At 39.3% G+C, this 22,157-nt stretch overlaps 1 protein-coding gene across 1 annotated transcript in view; it reads right to left on the reverse strand.

The window, feature by feature from the left end:
• Positions 1 to 879: 879 nt before the first annotated feature.
• NOS2 (nitric oxide synthase 2) overlaps positions 880 to 22,157 on the reverse strand; it is a 40,527-nt gene continuing 19,249 nt past the window's right edge. The window contains exons 12-27 of the mRNA XM_026710212.2: positions 21,390 to 21,584; positions 20,301 to 20,383; positions 20,075 to 20,219; positions 18,427 to 18,531; positions 18,288 to 18,337; positions 16,209 to 16,383; positions 14,774 to 14,906; positions 14,323 to 14,401; positions 13,193 to 13,371; positions 12,295 to 12,458; positions 10,919 to 11,129; positions 7,019 to 7,106; positions 5,824 to 5,945; positions 4,954 to 5,102; positions 3,019 to 3,213; positions 880 to 2,160 (exon numbers count right to left, since the gene is read on the reverse strand). Of these exons, the coding sequence (XP_026565997.2) occupies positions 2,032 to 2,160; positions 3,019 to 3,213; positions 4,954 to 5,102; positions 5,824 to 5,945; positions 7,019 to 7,106; positions 10,919 to 11,129; positions 12,295 to 12,458; positions 13,193 to 13,371; positions 14,323 to 14,401; positions 14,774 to 14,906; positions 16,209 to 16,383; positions 18,288 to 18,337; positions 18,427 to 18,531; positions 20,075 to 20,219; positions 20,301 to 20,383; positions 21,390 to 21,584 (2,202 nt within the window). The 3' untranslated portion in view covers positions 880 to 2,031. The remainder of the gene's footprint in view (positions 2,161 to 3,018; positions 3,214 to 4,953; positions 5,103 to 5,823; positions 5,946 to 7,018; positions 7,107 to 10,918; positions 11,130 to 12,294; positions 12,459 to 13,192; positions 13,372 to 14,322; positions 14,402 to 14,773; positions 14,907 to 16,208; positions 16,384 to 18,287; positions 18,338 to 18,426; positions 18,532 to 20,074; positions 20,220 to 20,300; positions 20,384 to 21,389; positions 21,585 to 22,157) is intronic.

A 22,157-nucleotide genomic window follows, 5' to 3' on the forward strand; every position in this document is an offset into this window, starting at 1 on the left:
AGAGCATTTAAAAAGCACTTTGCTTGCTGAAAAACAGCTTACAAAATAATAGTCTCTGTCTTTCAATTTACAGTCTAAAAAGGACATGGCTTATAAAGAATGTAATTGGGGAGGGGAAAAAAAAGAAAACTTTAAACATCAGTCAAGGATATCAGCGGCTTGCACAGAGGAACCCAAGTGTTATCATCTCAGAGCAGATGCTTCTCCTACTCTACCTTAGAGTGAGGACAGTTTTGAAGAAAAGGAAACCCACTTCTCAGCCCTCATTAACAGTATCAAATGAGTAGAAAATGGCCATTTCTGTGCCATTTGTTCCTTTGCTTCCTCACAAAGTGGTGCCAAGTCACACACTTTCAGAAAGTTTCTTCTTTGCCATGTGCCATGTGAGACCAGCAGCTTAGCTTAGCCACCTCCATGCGCTATTCGTGATAGCTTCTGGGGAAAGCAACTAGAACAATCCTTGTGTGATTGGGAGAGCCATAATCCCATTCAGGAAGGTCACTCATTATTCTACACATACTCTATTGGAGTGGGCAGCTGTAACAGATTTGGATGGATGGATGGATATGTTCAAGTGCTCCCCCGACAGCAAAGAACTGCAGCCCAGGAACTTTGTAAATTGCTCAGATGGAAAAAGCTAGTCCATGAAAAACAGCCCAATGTGTGGAGGCGATACCCATCTTGTCAAAAGAAGCTCCAAATTTATCCAGATAAGAATCAGTTAAACATTGGGAGTTGGTTCTTCAGCATTCTAGCTCTGACATCAGCTGCAGAACACTGAACACTTCAGATAATGATTGGAGAATTCTGCTAATCTATGATGGACAAGTTATTTCTCCAAAGTTTATGCAATCAAGTAGAAAAATGAATAATGCCAATGAGGAACTCACAAATGGTTTTATTCAAGTTCTTTTGTACAGTTTTTCCCCCTCACATTGATCCTTCCCAATTCCCCAAGATGTGAGACAAAAAACACATGTTCAAGTCAATAGATGATCTGATTTTATTTGCCCTGTGGTGATAAGAGACCAGCTCCTTCAGAAGGGCAAGACAGGCTCTTGAAGAACATTCAAGGAAGGACAATCAATAGGCCACCATTTGGGACAGAGGTCTTATTTAAGATTAGGATCATCAATACCAATTCGGTCTCAACAAATGCTGGTCCTTTGTTTGAAAGGTGGCTGTAATGCCAATGTTGAAGTTCTCAAAAGACTCGTTTTCAGCAAATACTGTAGTAACATATTGGGGATGGGTTGATACTATTGGAATGTGAAATCGGGTTGTGATGTGGTGTTGAGAGCCAGCTTGGTGTAAAGGTTAAGGCACTAGCTAACAACTGTGAGGTCTAGCCCTGTCTTAGGGACAAAGTCTGCTGGGTGACCCTTCAGCCAATCCCTCTCTCAGACCTGGGAAAAAGGAGGTCCAGAAACCACAATCCTTTCCTTGTAACATAATGAGCCTGGAAAACATGACCCCCAACAGCAGTGCATTAGGCATATATTATGGAAGGCCAGGAACATCCACAGAGGAAGTCAGAAAAGTCAAGATGGCAACTGCAATGACATAATTAATTTCTGTCCCTTTTTATGCGTGATGTGCATGCAATCATGTAGTTACTGTTGTCATCTTGATTTTTAAAAAAATCCTCTCCTTACATGCCCTTATGCAAGCACCTACAAGAAGTTCCAGTTTTTGGTTTTAAATGAGGTTAGTCTTTTCTCTTCTGAACATACAAAAGCAGGGTGAAAACAGCCCACAAAAGCTGCCCCTTTGTCCAAGAATGGAATTTAAATAATAATATAATAAAGACTGATCACTACAAAAGTTCCAATAAAACATACATAGTCTAAAAGAATTAAATATAATTAAATAAAATAGTACAATATGTAGTGTTTTATCCAAAACCCAACTATTTGGTTTTGTGGTGCAAATTTCTGCTTAAACTGGTCCACGTTGGCAGACGCTGCTGTGAAAGCAACATCTGGGGACCCCTGTTGAGGCTAAAGAAGGCCTCTGTGTAGGAAGTTACGGTTAAAGTTTTAGCTGGACTTGAGATTCTAAGACTTTTAGGGGTCTTTCAGTTTTTATTTCTTCCATAGTTCTTTGGTTCTCTCTTGGAAACGTTGCTCCAAATATGTCCTCTTTGTATCGTTTTTGCCTCTGTCAAAACAAAACAAGGAAAGTTAAGAATCGGTGGAATTGTTTCAGTATAATTCCTGTGGAATTTTAAATAGAGGCCTGGATGGACACAAATTGTTCAAACCAGCATCATTCATAGGGTGGGTCAAAATTTGACTCACAGTGAGTGCAATGCTACAATCCAAGCCAGGTCCTTTAGTTACATGCATACATAAAAAGGGGTAATGCTTAAGATTGCAGCTACTTGCCTTTCATTTTGATCATTTGCTGTGGATTCCCCTCCAATGCAAACTCGGTTAAATTGGGGGAAAATATTCTATAAATATGTTAATTCACCTGATTCAATAAATAAATTGAGATACCCAGGATTGCCATCCAATACGTCCTGACCAGCAGTTCCATTGTTACATTAGTCAGCTTGGTTACAGAGTGGGGCCCATACTGGCAGAGCCCAGTCATCACTTCTGAATTAGTTAAAAGTCTTATTGGATCCCTCCTGCTCATTCTAAGATTTGGAGTCCAAGACTTCTGCCCCCCTGCATGCTAGACTAAAATTTGGGAGATGATGGAAATTAGAATCCCTTTTAGGGTCTGAGCTTGGAAATCTAAAAATCAAAGATTGCCAGTTTCTTAAGACTTCCCATAGTAATTTGTGTCCCCCAAAGACATTTCCTTGCCCGCTTAGAAGATCATTCCTAAAGTCATTCAACCAAATAATAAACTCGGACTCCTTTTGTTGAGGAATGCCAGAAGCCTGGATGACCCCAGAAGACAAGACATGAATTGAGAACTTTCACCCATTCCATAGATCATGTTTACAATGTGGATCAGTTTAGGACTGAGTTTGGCAGCCAACCAAATGGAAATGGGTCATCGTACCTTCAGCTGGAAACAGTAGTCCTCTGCTTCCTCTTCGGTCAAGCTCAGCTTCTTTGCAAACATCTCCTTTAAAGTCTTAGCCACTTCGCTGGCCATGCGGATGTCCCCGCAGACATACAAGTATCCCTCTTCTTCATGGAGAAGCCTGTATACTTCTGCTTCTAATTTGTTCCGAAGCAGGTCCTGCACATAAACCTGAACCATTTGCATATCATTCAGATTTTTTTCTAAGAGAGCTGCAATATTTAATCACTTAATAAGCTGAATCATTAGTCTAGTGCTTGCCAGAGATTTCTGGGTTACAGTTCCCATTAGCCCTCCCCAGCGAGGCTGATGGCCAGGATTATGAAATTAATTTATCTGTTGAAGGTATGGAATCGGGATGCTTTGACTACAAAGCTTTTTAGAGCAGAGCAAATTAGCAGTGAATAATTCTTTTCAAAGAGACTGACAAACATATACTCTAAAAATAAGGAAGAAGAGAAGGGAAAAAGAAAATTGAAGTATACTTCCAAAACATTTTGAAGGCACTAGGCAGTGGTGGCTAACCTTTCTGGGCTCCTGTGTCAAAAATTGTGCACACACTTGCACGCTTGGCCTCATGTGCCAGCACCCAGAAGGCAATGCACATCCCCCCACGCCCCTACACATGTGCGTGCAATCCCCACCCACTCCCCGCCGCTCCCTTACCTGCACTGCACCTCACAGCTGATTTTTGGCTGATTTGTGGCCTTTTTTGGCCTCCCAGAGGTTTGAGGAAAGCTTCTGCAGGCTTTGCAGGCCGAAAACTAGCCCCGTTTTGTCACTTCCGATATTTTCGGAAAAACAGGAAGTGATGAAACGAGGCTAGTTTTTGGCCTGCAAAACCTGCAGAAGCCTTCCTCAAGCCTTTGGGAGGCTGAAAAAGGCCTCAAACCAGCCGAAAATCAACTGTGAGGCGCACACATGTGCAGTCAGGTAAGTTTGCCTGCAGCTCGTGTGCTGGCACGTGTGCCATAGGTTCGCCATCATGGCACTAGTGTGTCTATCGCCCAGCAGTTGGACAACCTATAGCACAGCTAGGACAAATAACTACTAGAATCCCAATATTTTAGAGCACAGCACTGATAATGTATATACAGTACTATTAGAAGAGGCTATCTATAGCTCAGAGTTGAACTGTGCTGTTCTTGGTGTGCTTGGTTGGTTGCTTGCAGAATTTTCATGACCCAGCTAGGTAAGTTCATCACTGCAAGCAAGTGTGAAGTTTGCTGTCATACACAATTGCTCTGATGAGGTTACTTAGATACAGAAGATAAAGATCATGTACAAGTAGTCCTCAATTTATAACCACAATTGAGCCCAATATTTCTGTTGCTAAGTGAGACATTTGTTAAGTGAGTTTTGTCCTATTTTACGGCCTTTCTTGCCGGAGTTGTTAAGTGAATTACTGCAGTTGTTTAGTTATGAACACAGTTGTTAAGTGAATCTGGCTTCCCTGCTGATCTTTGCTTGTCAGAAGGTCGCAAAAGGTCATCCCATAACCCTGGGACGCTGCAACAGTCATAAATGTGAGTCAGTTGTCAAGCGTCTGAATTTAGAACACGGACCACAGGGATGCTGCAATGGTCATAAGTGTGAAAAATGGCCGTTAGTCATTTTTTAAAGTGATGATGTAACTATGAACAGTCATTAAATGAACTGTTGTAAGTTGAGGACTACCTGTCTACAAAAACAATTCCACCAATTCATGCCACAAAAGGGTCATGAACTGTTATAAGTCAAGGACTACCTACTTGCATTATACTGCTTTTGGCCACTTTGCTTCCTTACCATTTTTTGTGTTCCTTCTCTTTTTAATTAGTGGGACCAGAACTTGAACCCAAGACTTCTGGATACAATTCAGTGCTCTGCTCTAAGCAAAGTTATCGAAGGCAAGATGCAACGGAGGCTTACTTTGGGACTCCCGGGCTCTCTGGAGTAAGCTGTGTAGACCTCTTGGAGAATCCCTTTCCGATGCATCTCCTCCATTTCTTCTCGATAGAGGTGGTCCAGGCTGGAGTGCCGGCAGCCAAACAGCAGGATCAGACCCCGCCCTTGGATCCCTGAAAACCAGAAGGCCAAAATCAATTGGGCTTCTTAGGGAGCTCAAGGCACTATTGGCAGTGGGACTAAATTGTGTGGAAGGAGTCCAGTGCCCCAGTCAGCAGAATGAAGAGGAGGGCCCCTAAACGCCCCAACATTGTCACATTTTGAAAGAAGAGAAGCAACTCACAGGGCCATCTAAAGAGGAACAAAGCCATGTTGCGAAACCACAATTTAATGACTTAACTGCAGCACTGAATGGGACACGTGAACATGAGTCTCATGGAGGAATCATAAAAGGCTGCCTCAGACTAACGTGGGGTTGACCTTTAAACCTATCTTAACATGATCTCTCTGCAAGATTTACTTCACAGGATTAAGCAGATATTCCAAAAGTATAAGGCTTATATTCCATGAGCCCAAATAAGAAATTGGAAACTCTAATTTCTAATTAGAGCTGGGGTGGCGTAGTGGTTAGAATGAGCTATTGCAGGCTAACTCTCCCCACAGCCAGCAGTTCGATCTGGACCGGCTCAAGGTTGACAGCCTTCCATCCTTCCGAAGTTGGTAAAATGTGGACCCAGATTGTTGGGCGGGGCAAGATGCGGACTCTGCACATAAGCCTAAGTGCTTTTGCTAGTGCTAATTGTTAGATAATGCCAACTCCTAAACACTGCCCAGTTCAGTTGCACGTGGATTGGTCCAACCAGATCACTCAGAAAGTAGCAAAGCTCTCTTCACCTTTCTTTTCTAAGTCAAAGTGTCGTTGTTGCCAGAAGCTTCTAAAAGGAGCAATTCCTGTACCAGGACCAATCAGGATGCACGGTTTCCTTGGATCTTTTGGAAGTTGGAATCCAGCAGCACTAGATAACAATGAGAAAAACAAATATCTTACTCCTAGAGAAGCAGGAAGTCCAAATATCTCTTCTTCCGTAAATGTACACTTCTCAGATTATCTTGCAACGGATCATGGGCCTTTAGATTTCAAATAGATATAGATAGTCCTCACTTAGCAATCACAATTGGGACTGGCAAGTCCATTGCTAAGCCTTGTAGTCGCTAAATAGAAAATCACACAATCACAACAGACTTAGAACACTTCTTCGCAAAGCATCACCTGACTGATTTGCGATTGTCCTTCTGGGTTCTCTGTTAACTCTGTCACAAGCCCCTTTGGAAGTATACAAATGGCAATCATGTGACCATGATATAATGTGACAGCCATAAACACAAGATTGGGTGACAAAGATGTTTTTTTTATACCATAGTAACTTCAGATGGGTGCTAAATGGGGCAGTTCATAAGGGAAGACTACCTGTACATTGAGATAGATTCTACCTATGCCAGTTGGAAATGTTTAAGCCTGGTTGGTCTGCTTTTATTTTCCTTTCTGCTCTCACTTAGAGAAAAGACTAAAATGGAGCCTTGTTTTCTTAATTTCTATTTACAGGTCTTTGAACAGTACAGAAATTAGTCCAATTGCTTTCCAAAAATTAGTCTATATCAGAGGTGGGTATTCAGCAGGTTCTGACCAGTTCTGGGGAACCAGTAGCATAAATTTTGAGTAGTTCGGAGAACCGGCAAATACCACCTCTGACTGGCCCCGCCCCCATCTATTCTCTGCCTCCTGAGTCCCAGCTGATCAGCTGGCTCTTCTTTTGTTGCCCTGCATAGGAGAACAGAGCTGGAAAGCAGGTTAGTTGGGTGGGGAGGGAATGGAGATTTTGCAGTATCCTTCCCCTGCCACGCCTACCAAGCCACACCCACCAAGTCACGCCCACCGAACTGGTAGTAAAAAAATTTGAATCCTGCTACTGGTCCATATGCTTTACATTCCTAACAGAATCAACCTGTATTTCATACAATATCATTTGGGTATTTTTCAGTTTGAGAACTCAAGATTTTGTTATAAGTTATTTTTCAGCTGTGATCTCACCTGCGAATAAAACAGGGAATTGTCTTTTTCAGGGCCACTGTGTTCAACCAAGTACTGCATACCCCATGGTGCACTGGACCTTTTCCATCTGAGAAGGAAGGGAGAGAAAAAGAACACACATATGATGTTCTGGTGAAGTATTTTGAGAAGGTTTAGCTGAAATCACAAGAAAGGTGAGCAGACAGACTTTGCAGTATGGTGATTTTAATAGGCCCTACTCAGAAGATATGAAGAGTATTAATGCTTTTGAACTTTGCTGTTGGAGAACACTCCTGAGAATTCAGTTCAGTTACAGGTAGTCCTCGATTTACAACAGTTCATTTAGTGACCATTCAAAGTTACAACAGCACTGAAAAAAGGAACTTATGACCATTTTTCACACTTACAACCATTGCAGCACCTCCATGATCAAAATTTCGGACCCTTGGCAACTGACTCATATTTATGACGATTGCAGGTCATGTGATCACTCTTTCAACCTTCTTACAAGCAAAGTCATTGAAGAAGATTCACTTAACAACCATGTTACTACCTTAATGGCTGCAGCAATTCACTTAATGACCGTGGCAGGAAAGGTCGTAAAATGGGACAAAATTCACTTAACAACTGTCTTACTTAGCAACAAGCATTTTGGGCTCAATTGTGGTCATAAATCAAAGACTACCTGTATTTACTGTTCTAGTTGCAGGAACTTTTTATCATCTCCAAGGATGATTCCTAGCACAGCTGGAAAAAGGATATAATCTTATATTGCATCAGTATTATATATGTATATATGTATGTATGTATGTATGTATATATGTATGTGTGTGTGTATGTATGTATATGTATATGTATATATATATATATATATATATATATATATATATATATATATATATATATGGATCTTTGGTTGTTCGGGTTTTCTCCGCGTAAGATTTTTTTTTTTTATATATAAATTTTTATTATTTTTTTAACATAAAAACACAACAACAAAGCATAAAAGTATCAGCTCCCCATATTTTTGTACACACCGTAAGTCGGTTGGTCCATCGGTTTTGTGCATTCACCTCATAGTCACAATTACAGTTACTTTATATAATACTCTTATCAATACAAATTTATAAATCCTAGTATCTCTATTAAAGAAAAAAAGAAAAATTTGACTAAACTTTTATTCGGTCATGCCTTTATGAGATAACTATATTTTAAATATTTTATTCTAAAACAAATCTTATAATCATACCAATTCTATCCCAAATATGAAAAAGAAAGAAACAAAGAAAGCTATTATATAAATATAGTATCAAAAACCAATAAAAGGAAAGGGAAAATAAAGTCATTATTATTCCTTATTATCTAACTTTATATTTTAATATTTCATCATTCAACCATTGATAGAAAAGATCCCAAACTAAATAAAATTGTTTATCTTCTTGCTCTCTAATTTCAAAAGTCAATCTACTCATCTCAGCACATTCCAAAATTTTCTTTACAACTTCTTCTTGCAATGGAATTTTCTCATTTTTCCAATTTTTTGCAAATACAATCCTAGCAGCAGTCAATACATTTACAATCAAATATTTCAACTCTTTACTATAAGTATCTGGTAGTATTCCCAATAGAAAAACTCCGGTTTCAAGTCTATATGCTTCTTTGTCATTTTTTCCAGCCACATGTGGATTTTAGTCCAATATTTTCTAGCATCCTCACAAGTCCACCACATGTGATAGTATGAACCAGGTTTCTGATGACATTTCCAGCATTTTTCGGATTTGTTCTTAAACATTCTTGCTATCCTTGTCGGGGAAAATGCCACCTGTAAAACATCTTATACAAGTTTTCTTTATAGGCTGTAGACATTGTCATTTTATAATTTTGCGACCATAATTTCTGCCATTTCTCTAAATCAATCCCATATCCAAAATTCCTCCCCACGCAATCATAGTTTCTTTAACTTGTTCTTCCTCAAGCTTAATTTGCAATAAATAACCATACAATTTTTAATCACCTTTTCATCAGTACCCATCAAAATCTTATCCAAGTCAGTTTGCTTATCATAAAATCCTCTGCTTTGGAATCCTCATGGTACTTTGAATATATTTGCAAATATGAAAACCAATTCATCCGTATACCTTGTTCTTCCAATTTTTGCATCGATTTAAGTTCACCCTTTTCATCTAATAATTCCCCATAGTTAACTGTTTGTTCCTTTTTATAGATTATAGGATAAGAAAACGCTTCTATCGTCGATAACCAAACTGGAATTTTCAAATAACACTGTTTTTTTATCTTCTCCCAATTCAACCACAGAGACTCCTGTATATAATGCCTTCTAAAATACCCCTGTGTTTTAGTTCCCTTGTACCATAAAAAAGCATGCCAGCCCAACAACAAATCATGACCTTCTAATGTCAACAATCTGGTTTTCCTTAATGTTATCCATTCTTTAACCCACGTCAAGTTTGCAGCTTGGTAGTACAACTCCCAATTAGGCAGTCCAAACCCTCCTCTAAATCTAGCATCCTGTAAAAGCTTTAACTTTATTCTTGCTTTCTTACCTTGCCATATATACTTCAAAACAATTTTATTTAAATCCTCAAAATATTCTTTTCCAAGCCTAATTGGTATTGTTTGAAACAAAAATAAGACTCTGGGTAAAATGTTCATCTTAATTGTTGAAATCCTTCCTATTAATGACAATTGTAAGTTCTCCCATTTTTTCAAGTCTTGAGCTATCTGTTGTTTAAGTTTAATCTAATTATTCTCCTTCAATGTACTACATCTTGATGTCAAATATATCCCCAGATACTTCATCATCTTCAGGCTTCTGTCTCCGGCTCTGTGCTTCTCAGAGTAATGTGAGATTGCAGCTGCTTCCTCCTTTTAACTGCCAGTGGGGGTGGGACTTGATTGGGTGGGGCTTGGCTGTGTTCTGATTGGGTGGGGTGTGTTCTCATTGGTAGGGGTTTGGCTGTGTTCTGATTGGTTGGGGGTTAGCCGTGTTCTGATTGGTTGGAGGCGTGTTCTGTTCAGGTGGGGGCTTGGTTGTGCTCAGGTTAGTCTTAGTTGCTGGGGGATTTGAGCTGGTGAGTTGTGATCTTGCTGTTTGGCTTCGAGTTCGTGGTCGTGCTGCATCTTCATAGTGGGTGTCGGTTTGCTTCATGTATGGCTCGGAGGGGTTTGAAGTGGGTAGTGATGCAGCTGCCGTGCAGCTTCTGGTCCATGGTCGTGTCTCATCTTCTGAGTGGGTGTGAGTCTGTTTTCTACATGGAAGTGTGGTGGTGGCATCTAAAAGGAGGAAGCAGCTGCAATCTCACATTACTCTGAGAAGCACAGAGCCGGAGACAGAAGCCTGAAGATGATGAATGAGACTTCATCGAAACGTTGCCTAGATACTTCAAATCTTACGCAGGAGAAAACCCGAACAACCAAAGATCCACATATAAATACCCGCGTAGAACCTCAGAAAACAAATATATATATATATATATATATATATATATATATATATATATATATATATATATATATATATATATATATATATATATATATATAACTGCAGTATTACATCAGTACTAATATATGCTGAGCTGTTCCAAAGCACATTTTTAATTTTTTAAAATTCTGCTTTTCTTCTTTTTAAACAACTGGAGGTGGTGAACATAGCTAATATTCCTTCCTCCTCTTGTTTTTCTCCACAACAACAATCCTTTGAGGTGGGCTGAATGGAGAAAGAATGACTGGCCCAATGTTGCTCAGCCAGTTTTCATGCTTAAGGCCGGACTAGAACTCACACCCTCCTACTTTCTAGCCTGGTACTTTAAGCACCAGACCAAACTTTCTCTCCCATTTGATGAAGGATCACGGCAAACACACGGCCCAACGAAGCTTCAGAACAGAAAGCCTACTTACTTCTAGATCTATAGGTCACTACAGCCACAGTCAAATGTAATTCCTGGGGCTCCCAATCCTGCGAAGAACTGATGGAGTAGTATCTGGGCTTGAGTAAAGGCAGCTGAGAGAGTAAGAAGGATGTCGAGAGCCTGATGGATGGAAATTCCTTCAGGACTTCCAAAATAGTGGGGCTGTTGTAAAATTTCCACTTGTTGTATTCTTCTAAATTCTGCAGTGAAAAACAAACATACAGATACTCAGGCACTCAGTGTTTATTTATTGATTTATATTTATATCTGCTCCAAAACGGGAATGCAGCTCGTTGTAGAAACAATGGTACCCTATAAAATTCCAAGAGATAATACAAGATTTCTGGGGGCAATATGCTGATTCTGCAAACCGTGAGAGAGGGCTATAAAGCACCATGAAGTGGTATATAAGTGCTATTGCTATTAAAGAGGAAAAGAGCACAGAAATAACTACAATAGGCATAAATTTGACTCAAAGCCAGAGATGGAAAAGGGCTATCCTAAACAAAGTTATTAAGTTACCAATCCCAGATCTGTTCACTGGGGTTGCACTATTGTAGCTGTATTAAAGCTCCTGTTGAATTGAGATGACTGTACAGGCATGTCGATGTAGCTTTTTTTTAGTAGCAGGACAAAAGTGATCTGCTATTGGAATGTTTTCAACTTCCCAGTTTGGTCTACAGCCATGAAATCTCCTGATGGTCTCCCACCCAAGCACTAACAGAATAACAGAATAACCCTTGGAAGGGACCTTGGAGATCTTCTAGTCCAACCCCCTGTTCAAGCAAGAAACTCTTTCAGACAAATGCTCATCCAATCTCTTTTTAAAAACCTCTAGTGAGGAGGGCATTCACAACTCCAGGAGGCAAGTTGTTCCACTGCTTAATTGTTCTAACTGTCAGGAAATCTCTTCTTAGAGGTAGGCTGGTTGTCTCCTTGATTGGTTTCCATCCATTCCTTCTTGTCCTGCCTTCTGGTGCTTTGGAAAACAGGTTGACCCCCCTCTTCTTTGTGGCAGCCCCTCAAATATCTGAACACTGCTATCATAGTCCTTCTTTTCATTAAACTAGACACACCCAATTCCTGCTATCATTCTTTTAGCCTCCAGCTCCCTAATCGTCTTTGTTGCTCTTCACTGCACTCTTTCTAGAGTCTCAACATCTTTTTTTATATTGTGGTGACCAAAACTGGATGCAGTATTCCAAGTGTGGCCTTATCAAGTCACTATAAACTGGCATTAGCACCGAGTCTAACCCTGCCTAACCTTTGTAGATCAACCATGGTTGGCCACCTGCTAGCAGATGAAAGAGAGATGCTCTATGCACAATATTTTCTCTCCCTGCCTGTAACTAATCCCAAACTCACATGACATAAGAGATTCAGCCTTTCCTTTTCACTTTTATCTTCTGCCAGCTGGGAAAATGATCTTAGCAACTGCTGGGAAGGGGGAGAGGTGACATCAAGGAAATGCATCAAAGCTTGGGACAGTGTACATGCTGGAAACTTTTTGTAAGGAGTCCAGTAGCCACCTGGAATGAAAGAGGAAATGGGTGAGCATATATTCTGAGAGTCAACAGAGGAAATCAGCTGGGGAGAGTCTTAATCTAAGTCGAAAATAAATACATCTGACCGGTTGCCTTCCAAAACGGTCTTTCCTGTTGACCCAAAGTCAATATCATTCCTGCAGGGAATACCTCATCCCCAGAGCCTTTGAATCATCCCACCCGATTTAGAATGAATGACTTTCCCATTTTGGAGTGTGAAAGTAGTAAAACAGGAACTTTAACCTCTCAGTTGACTTAATATACCTATTTTACTCGGGGGAAAAATTGCTAACAAAAATGCCACACCCCAAATGGAACAAAGGAAGCCCCAAATTTCCCACACACGCCTTTTCTGATAAGGCCATCCCTTCACCATGAGGTCCCTTTAGAAGGTGAAAGGCTAAAATGCTGCCTACTCTTGCCCAAGAGGAAAAGAGCTGAATTCCAAGATAACACTGATATCCTTTTCTTTTCCTTCTTCACTCCAAATTCATTTGGATTATGCATTGTCCCTTTCTTGTAAAGCAGGGGTCTTTAAACTTGGCAAGTTAAAGACTTGTGGACTTCAACTCCCAGAATTTCTCCTCCAGTCATGTTAGCTCAGGAATTCTGGGAGTTGAAGTCCACAAGTCTTAAAGCTGTCAAGCTGGAAGACGAAGATAAAGATATCCCCTCATATCCCATAGCAAAAAAAGCTGGAAAGGGGACTCCTAACTTACAATCGCGGCATGTTTCCAGTCTAAAGATCTCATTGAATGGAGGAGCATCTGCAACGTGGGAGATGATGCCATCAACCAAAGCTTTTCGGTTTGCAGGGAAGATCCCAAGATGGTCTCCTGGGAGATAGTTGATTTCCTGATTGGTTTCACAGGAAAGTTTAATTAGCATGGTAACGCGGCTGTGAAAAGGAAAAGGAAACACAAACCCATTTTAAGTCAACCATCACAGGATTTCCTCATTGAAACCACAGACGGGATACTTCTCAAACTTCATGTGGGAAGCATTACGGTGTGATTCTTTGACACCATTTATGGGAAAACTTTTGAACTTCAATACATGTTATTTCATTTTTAGTTGAGGAAAGAGTTCTATAGCCATAAGCTACATAAGTCATAAGCTAACAAGATAGACAGCAAGGACTGGATTTCCTTGTTTTTTTCTTGTATGTTTCCTTTGAAAAACTTTTCACTTCTCATCCAAGAAGCTTCTTCAGTTCTTGAATGAAAAACAAAACATTTTTCAAAGGAAAAAAAAAGTTCAGTTATCTTTGGGAAAAAGCACCTTTGGGACAACCATGACCTGGATGATTGAGAATCTCTTTCGACAAGGATTTTAACCTCATATACATTTAAAGATATAATTAAAGATATCTCTTGGTATGAGATGAAAAATATTTTCCAGCAAGGAAAGGGAAGATTAGGAATGATTTTTCTTCTTTTTAGCCCATATTTATTGTTACATGCAACTCTTGGCAGGTCTTTTAAAGATTGAATGTGGCTTTTAGCCCTTAAAAGGAGGTATCTCTCTTCCTTATATTGAGCTAAAATTCAATGGTTTTCAATGTTATTTTATTTTGGAACAATTATATCTAACCAGTTATTGGTACAATGTAATTCTTTTATTGAAATATTACTCTATGTTTGTATATATATAATCACATAGAAAAGTTTAGGCAATTCTGGTCAAAATGCATATCTAAGTACACAATAGCTAATACAACCTCTGTGTGGCAAAAAGTTAAAAATAACATCTTTCCAAAATTTGAATACATCCTTTATATGCAGTTAGATGTTTAATGGGTTCAAAATAAAAGAAAAAAACAGGGAGTATGGCAAGCAGGAAAGAATACCTGGACTGTGAACTTTGAAGATTCTGCCGAAATGTGAGGGTCAATGGAACTACGTTTTTCCCATGAATATCACCAAGTGCTACAGAGAAAACAAAGGAACAAACTGTCTTTTTGCCACAGCTAAAAAAAGTTGGACCGTTTCAGATAAGACTTCAAAACCATCCCAAGCCACCTTAAACCCAGTACAGTTTTCCTCAAGTTGCTGGAGCAGCTGTGGGAAAGATGCAGGTGAAATATTTCGCTTATAACTACCAGGATGTGTTCCATGAGTTGAAACACTGTTTTCCTACCTTGGCAACTTTAAGAAGAATGGGCTCCCAGAATTCCTCAGCCAGCATGAAATCCATACATCTTAAAGTCACCAAGGTTGAAAAATACTAAAAAAGATCGAAGTGATCCTAATATCAGTTAATTAAAAATAAAGGCATTTAAGGATCAGAGGAAAACATACCTTTCTTTAAATCCAATGGCCGAGAGTCATATACAATCCTAAAATCCTTGGGGTTCCAGGTTTCCTTACATGTATATTCTTTTGGTATTAGGATCTTGTGCTTTCCACGGATATCAAAAATTTCGCAGGCAGTCTTCTCAAATATATATAAAAAGAATAGATTAAAGTTATCGAGGACTCTATGCAGTGGTGGGATTCAATTTTTTTTACTACCGCTTCTCTGGGCGTGGCTTGGTGGGCATGGCAGGGGAAGGATACTGAAAATTCTCCAGTCAGAGGTGATATTTGCCGGTTCTCCAAACTACTCAAAATTTCCGCTACCGGTTCTCTAGAACTGGTCAGAACCTGCTGAATGCCACTTCTGACTCTATGTAATCATCTCCAGCCTTTGGGTTAGTCATCTTGAATCTTCCAGTTAGAGGGGTTGAAAGTAAATGAAATTAATTTCAGTTTAAAAAGACGGTTTCCATTCACAGCACAGCCATGGCAAAGATCACGCAAACAATCAAGCTTTCTTGCTTCTGGGGAGGGCTAACGCTATTATGTGCATGGAGAAGGAAAGTGAGAGTTTCAATGTAATTAACATCCCTTATGCATGGAAGTGACATGATTTGCTTCTTTAGAAAGCAAAGCTGGATTAGAAGATTAGTCCCATTGTGCCTTAGAACAATTTAATGGATAACTAGAGGATACTCGTTGGGAATAACAGGACAAAGACCAGGAAAATGAGCTTGTTAATTCAATAGCCTGGCTAATCGGCAATGGGGTGTGAACGCAGACTTTATACAGGCTTTCTACAAGAAGAAACAGGAAGTAAAACAGCAATTGTGAACATATACAAGTAGTTTTTGTTAAATGACTGCCTTAATTAGGAAGGTGATGAAAAAGTAATTTTAAGACCAAGCCTCGCATTTACCACCTAACCTTCGCAGCTTGTAAAGTCAAGGAAAACTGAAGAAGACCCTAAGTGCAGTTGGGGTTTCACCTAGCAACCTCCTTGTTTAACTGGACTTGCCAGTCCCAATTGTGGTTGCAGAATGAGAACTATCTGTATACTAAGGCTAGGGGTACCTTTCTATAAAAGCCAAATACATTTATTTTCGCCGTACTGTATTTATCTCATTTAGATTCTTTCTCTCTAGGCTGTCTCCCCCAGGATAAATAATGTTTCTGGGCTGGGCCAAACCTCAAACCTCTCACTTCTCCCAGGGGAAATCAGCTAAAGCAATGTTTTTCAAAATTGGCAACTTTTAGATGAGTGGACTTCAGTTCCCAGAATACCTCATCCTGGTTGTGAATTCTGAGAGTTGGAAGTTCACGCATCTTAAAGTTGCCAAGTTTGAAAGACACTGAGCTAAATCACTGAATGCTGCTATCCTCTGCAGAGACATTGGAAACTCGGAGACTCGCTGTGCATCAAGATTATTACAGTTACCTGAAATGTAAGAATGGCCCAGTTCCGAAAAGCTTCTTCTTGCCCGTTGAGTTCATCTCCTTCACCCATTGGGCTGACTGGAAGTGCCCCCAACTGTGCAAGTTTTTGGTGCACAAGACGGGCAAAGGCACAGAATTCTGGATACATGCTTGAACCCAAGCCAAAGACCGCATACCTGTTTCAAGAGAAAAGCTGCATTAATGCTGGTATTTTTTTTATACAACCATGAACGAAGTATGTGTGTGGGAGGAGATCTCATTTTAAAACAGGCCTTTTTTCCTTCTGAGATTGTCCCTGTTGAAGTACCTCTGTTAACAGTCTATTGAAAAGTTCCCAAGCCTACCACTAGAACTGAGAATACATGAAATTCTCAACTTACAACAGTTCATTTAGGAATCGTTCAAAGTTACAACGGCAATGAAAAAAAGTGATTTATGACTGTTTTCTCACAATTATGATGTTTGCAGCATCCCCGTGGTCAGGTGATCAAAATTCAGACCCTTGGCAACTAATTCATATTTCTGATGGTCACAGTGTCCCTGGGTCATGGGACCTTCTGACAAGCAAACTCAATGGGGAAGCCAGATTCACTTAACAGCCAGGTGACTAATTTATCAACTGTAGTGATTCACTTAACAATGGAGACAAGAAAGGTCATAAAAGGGGGCAAAACTCACTTAACAAATGTCTCACTTAACAACAGAAATTTTGGGTGCAATTGTGGTCCTAAGCTGAGGACTACCTGTACTTATATAGCCAATCAAAATTTTTAAAAAAATAATTTTTATTTTTCTTTTACATTTAAAAAAACAAAATTGATCATAACACTAACAGCACTGTAGCATTATTATCATACATATCCATCTCTTATAGATATTTATATTAGTATACAATATTATAAGATTGTATACATTTATCTATTGTTTTCTTATCTTAACTTTCTTATTTTCTTTTTTCCAGCCATATCCCAAATTTCATGATATTCCAACTCTTCTTTATCTTTTAATTTTAGAGTCAATCTATCCAAGATTTTTTGAATTATCAGTTCCTCAGAGGGGATGTTGTTGTGTTTCCAACATTGTGCATATGTTATTCTTGCCACAGTTAATAAGTGTAATAAAATATATTTAATCTTTTTCTTGTGTTTCTTTTTAAATATTCCTAACATGAATAGCTCAGGTTCAAATTCTAATCATTCTTTTACTATTTCTTGTAGCCAATCAACATTTTTATCTATCCTACTTAACAGGTTTCATATCAGTTTGGGTCCTACTGATTAAAGTAAATAAGTACACAAATAAAATTATTTGTATTACTCAACTAGTGTGACACCCACTTCACCAGATATTGTGATGTTCCCAATAAGAACATATATCAATAAAATCAATAATTTAAAAAACCATAAAAAATATCATAACACTCTCACCTAATAGCTAGCACATCAATTCAAAGGCACAATAAAACCAGAAACAACCCTGCCTCCAGTCTATCTATTATAAACCTTTTTTAAAATCACCATCCAGAATATCCTTAAGAAGAGGGTCACTCTCAAAAAGATGATATGAAGGAGGAGATGGTGGCAACATTAGCTCAAAGGTTAGGTATAAGCTCGAGAAAGAGAAGGTTTAATTTCCCATACCTCCAGATAGAGAGGGTGCACATTTCTGTTTAAAATAAACAAGAAACTTTTGCCGCACGTCTACTTCCCTACTCTATGCCATCTACCCATTTTGGATTCAGTCATCATTTTTTATTTTGGTTGGGGGTGATAGAACATAAGAACGTAATCAGCACACTGCTGGTCCATCTTTTCTCATAGTGACCAACCAACTGTACAAGGAAGTCCGCTGATCTCCCAGCAGATTGTCTTTAGAAATAGTCCATTGCCATGAAATTATGAGCCATTGATCCCCACTGAAACCGTTGGTTATAATCAATATATACAGAGAATTCCAGACTGGGGCAAGCTAGTTTAGATTATAATAGCTGAAATAGCAGCTCATCTTAAGAGCACTTAAGAGAATCAATAAAGAATAGGAATTGGTTAACTGGGATAAGCAAAATTCTGGAAGTAATTACCGGAATTTGTTACTCAATTGTTTCATTGACAAGAGGGCATTCTGCAGAGTCTATAATAAAAAAAGAAAGACTGTTATATTGCATGGATATTGGGACCAATTGTGGAAAATCAGTATATAGCATGCATTAAAAGTATTACTTTGCCATTGCTTGGTGCATCACCATTTCCAAAAGTGCTGGTGACTACCAGAAGTAGAGTTTCCTTGTCAAGGTCTCTTAGGTTGTAATCCCCCATACAGGTAACCTAAAAGGAGAAAAAAAATGTGATCAGGAACTGGAGAAGGTAAATGGAAGTGGATAAAACATCGTGAGGCAGAAAAATTGTCCACTTTTCTTCAGAACCTGAAAAACGTATAGTCAGTTGCTAAGTGAACTCAAGGAGGTCAAAGGTTACTTAAGAATATAGCCGAGCTTTAGTACTGACACAATGCATTGTGGAAGATAAGCTTTCCTGAAAGCTATCTTGTCTACGTTATCAATCCTGTCTCTGCTTTATATAAATGGGAGGCAGGGATGCTGAACTATCTTCTAAGTATCTGTAATAATACAGATAGTCCTCAATTTACAATAGTTCATTTGGGTTAAATTATAATCTAAAAGAGAATTTTTATATTTTTATAAGATGAAGTATCGTTGGTATTTAACACCAGATAAGTTACCTAAGATGTCTAAAGGTACATCAAATGTATGTTGGAAGTGTAAAAACAAAGAAGGGACTTTTTACCATCTATGGTGGACATGTGATAAAGCAAAAAAAAAACCAACAACAACTATGACTCATATCTTAATACAGGAAATCCTGAAAAATGGAGATAAAAATGAAACCAGAACTTTTCCTCTTGGGTCTAGTGGAAAAAGAACTGGAGAAAAAGTTTGGAACTTTGTTACTATATATGTTGACAGCAGCAAGACTATTGTATGTGCAAAAATGGAAGGACACTTTGATTCCTACTATGGAAGAATGGTTGCAGAAGCTGGTGGAAGTTGGCTGAAATGGCAAAATTAACTATTTTGCTTAAAGAAAAGAATATAAGTTCTTTTGTTTCCACATGGAAACCGCTTCTGAACTTCATGCTTGATGTGGAAAAGAATGAAACTTTGATTTTGGGTTTTATGGATCAGACATATTTATAGAAATGACTGGTTCATACTATTGTGGTAAAAAAAAAAGTTGCAATTGTTGTTAATGCCTTATTCTACTGTAACAGAGAGTCAAAAGTCAATGTTTCTTTTTCTTTCCCTATCCTTCCTCACTTTTCTTTCCCCATTTCCATTCCCCCTCACTGTCCTCTTATTTGGTTTTGTATTTTATAATATTTTATAATTTAATCAAAATGTATTCTTGACAACAGTTGGTTTGTTGACTGTTCTAAGTTACAGCAGCACTGAAAAAAGTGACTTACAAGCATTTTTAAACTTACAACTGTTGCAGCATTCCCATGGTCACATGATCAAACTTAGAATGCTTGGCAACTGACTCACATTTATGACTGTTGCAGTGTCCCAGGGTCATGGGATCACCTTTTACAACCTTCTGACAAGCAAAGATCAGCAGGGAAGCCAGATTCACTTAACAACTGTGTTGCTCACTGAACAACTGCAGTAATTCACTTAACAACTCTGGCAAGAAAGGTCGTAAAAATAGGACAAAACTCACTTAACAAATGTCTCACTTAGCAACAGAAATTTGGGACTCAATTGTGGTCATAAGTCAAGGACTACCTGTATTGCTCATCTTCAGAAGTAAAACAAGATTGATAGGTCACAGTCAATCGCGGGCATCTTACCTTGGTACTGAAGGCACAATTGAACATATCACCCAGCTTTCGAGCCAGAGTCTCCGATTTCCCTGTTTCTGTTGCATAGAGCACCGTTGCTTTGATCCTGACCGCCATGGCTCTTCGCATCAAGGAGGATGCAAAAAACACAGCCCTGCAAAGAGGAACATTTTCTTTGATCCGGATCCAAGAATAGATTGTCAGATTGGTACCATAACTTATCCTGGAAACTTACTTGGCCCATATGCTGAATCTGATCTCTCTTTTCTTCGGTTTGTGTTTCTCATCTTTCCAGATGTGTGTTTTCCATGCATCCACCTTGAAAGATAGAAGAAGTTGGACGTGTCAATGTCAGATTACCATGATTTAAGCCAGTTACCCAATTTTTCTTATAAAGCTATCACTGATTCCACAGACCTGTGACCTCTCCTGCAAATGTTTCCTTCACTGGCTCTTTCTTCATTCTGCTTCTATCCCTTATTCCCCTTGTTGTGGAAAACAACTGGATTTCTGCACTTGCTAAATTGAACTTGGGGCACTGGTGAATTGTATTTCTTCCTATGGATCCTTGTCCACTTCTTGGCCATTCAGAAATCTTTTAGGAATCAAGGAAGCTTCACATAGAGATACTTAGATACTGCTGGGTGTTAAGGATGACTTCAAGGCAGGTTATCCCTTGACAAATCATTGTCAAGCCTAGTTTATAATATATTTATACTTAGTGTTGATCGTGAACAATTGCTCCCTTAATAATGTTCTAAGCTATTCCTTGCTCCCCGAAACTACCTTTTCTGAAGTTATGCTTGGGACTAGATGAAATGTGTGATAAGGATAAAACAAGGAAGGAAGGCAGGACTAAGTTTGAATTATCTGGTGGCAGAGGTGAACCAGTAGCCTGGACTCAATTTATATGGGAATAATACTTAGAAACTGGGGGAATTACTCCATCCATCCATCCTATATATCCCTAACATATCTGTTCCAATATGATGGAATCCAATTTGTGGTTGTTAAGGATCTGGTCTAGAAACCAGGATACTGTGAGTTCTAATGCCACTTTAGGCGTGAAGCTTAGCTTAGTCCTCTCGGCCCAACCTACCTCATGGGGTTGTTATAGGCAAAATAGGATGAGGAAGGAATGTTAGGTATGTTAGCCATCTTGAGTTACTTATAAACTAAAAAATCTAATAAATAAATTAAAAACAAAATAATTACCAAAGCCAAGTTTCCCAATGTTTCATGGAGAAAAAAAAAACCATTGCTGGTTTTGAATTGAGAAATGCTTATATGAACCGCACAAGCAATTGAATTGAATTTAGCTCACCTGATAATAATAGAATGGTGAAATAATGTAATTCAACATCTCCTGATGGAAGAGAGGTGTAATGCTACCCGAGATGGGAGGAACCAGCCAAACCCAATCTGCCGGACACCCCCCACGGATCCGGTATTCATTCTGCATGTACTTCATGAATGATTCCGCAGCAGAATGGTGGTCCATGATGGTGATGCTTTGTTTCTAGAAGAGTCACAGACAGGCAAAACTTACTTGGTTCCAGATTACATGGTGGTTAAGACTTTCAGGCACAAGTCCATGGCCTCAAGTTACAACCAGGGTTGGGCTGCTGGGGGTTCGCAGGGGTTCGGGAGATCCTCTAGCTAAGATTCTGCACAGTTCGGAGAACCCCCAAATCCCACTCCTGGAGTGGGATTCAAGTTTTTCAAGTTTTTTAACAACTGGTTCTGTGGGCGTGGCTTAGTTGGTGGGCGTGGCCAACTCAATATCACTCACATTGAGGCACGCATCTCCTTGCCTGGCCTCTCATGACTGTGGGGATGCTGCAACAGTCATAAGTGTGGAAATGGCCATAAGTCGCTTTTTTCAGTGCCATTGTAACTTTGAATGGTCACTCCACACAAGCAAAGTACCAGCAAAGGAGGGGAAAAAAATTCCAGAGTCGTTCCTGAGACAGGAAGTCTAGTCCTGCCAAGAATGTAATCAGGGTTAACGGAGAGGCAGTTTCTGTAAGCAACACCAGAATGTTTCCTTCCTGCCTTCCTTACAGGATTAGGCCAGTAATTTCTAACAACC

Source organism: Pseudonaja textilis, chromosome 1, assembly GCF_049901715.1.
Source record: "Pseudonaja textilis isolate UNSWEBS1 chromosome 1, rPseTex1.2, whole genome shotgun sequence".
NCBI lineage: Eukaryota > Metazoa > Chordata > Lepidosauria > Squamata > Elapidae > Pseudonaja > Pseudonaja textilis.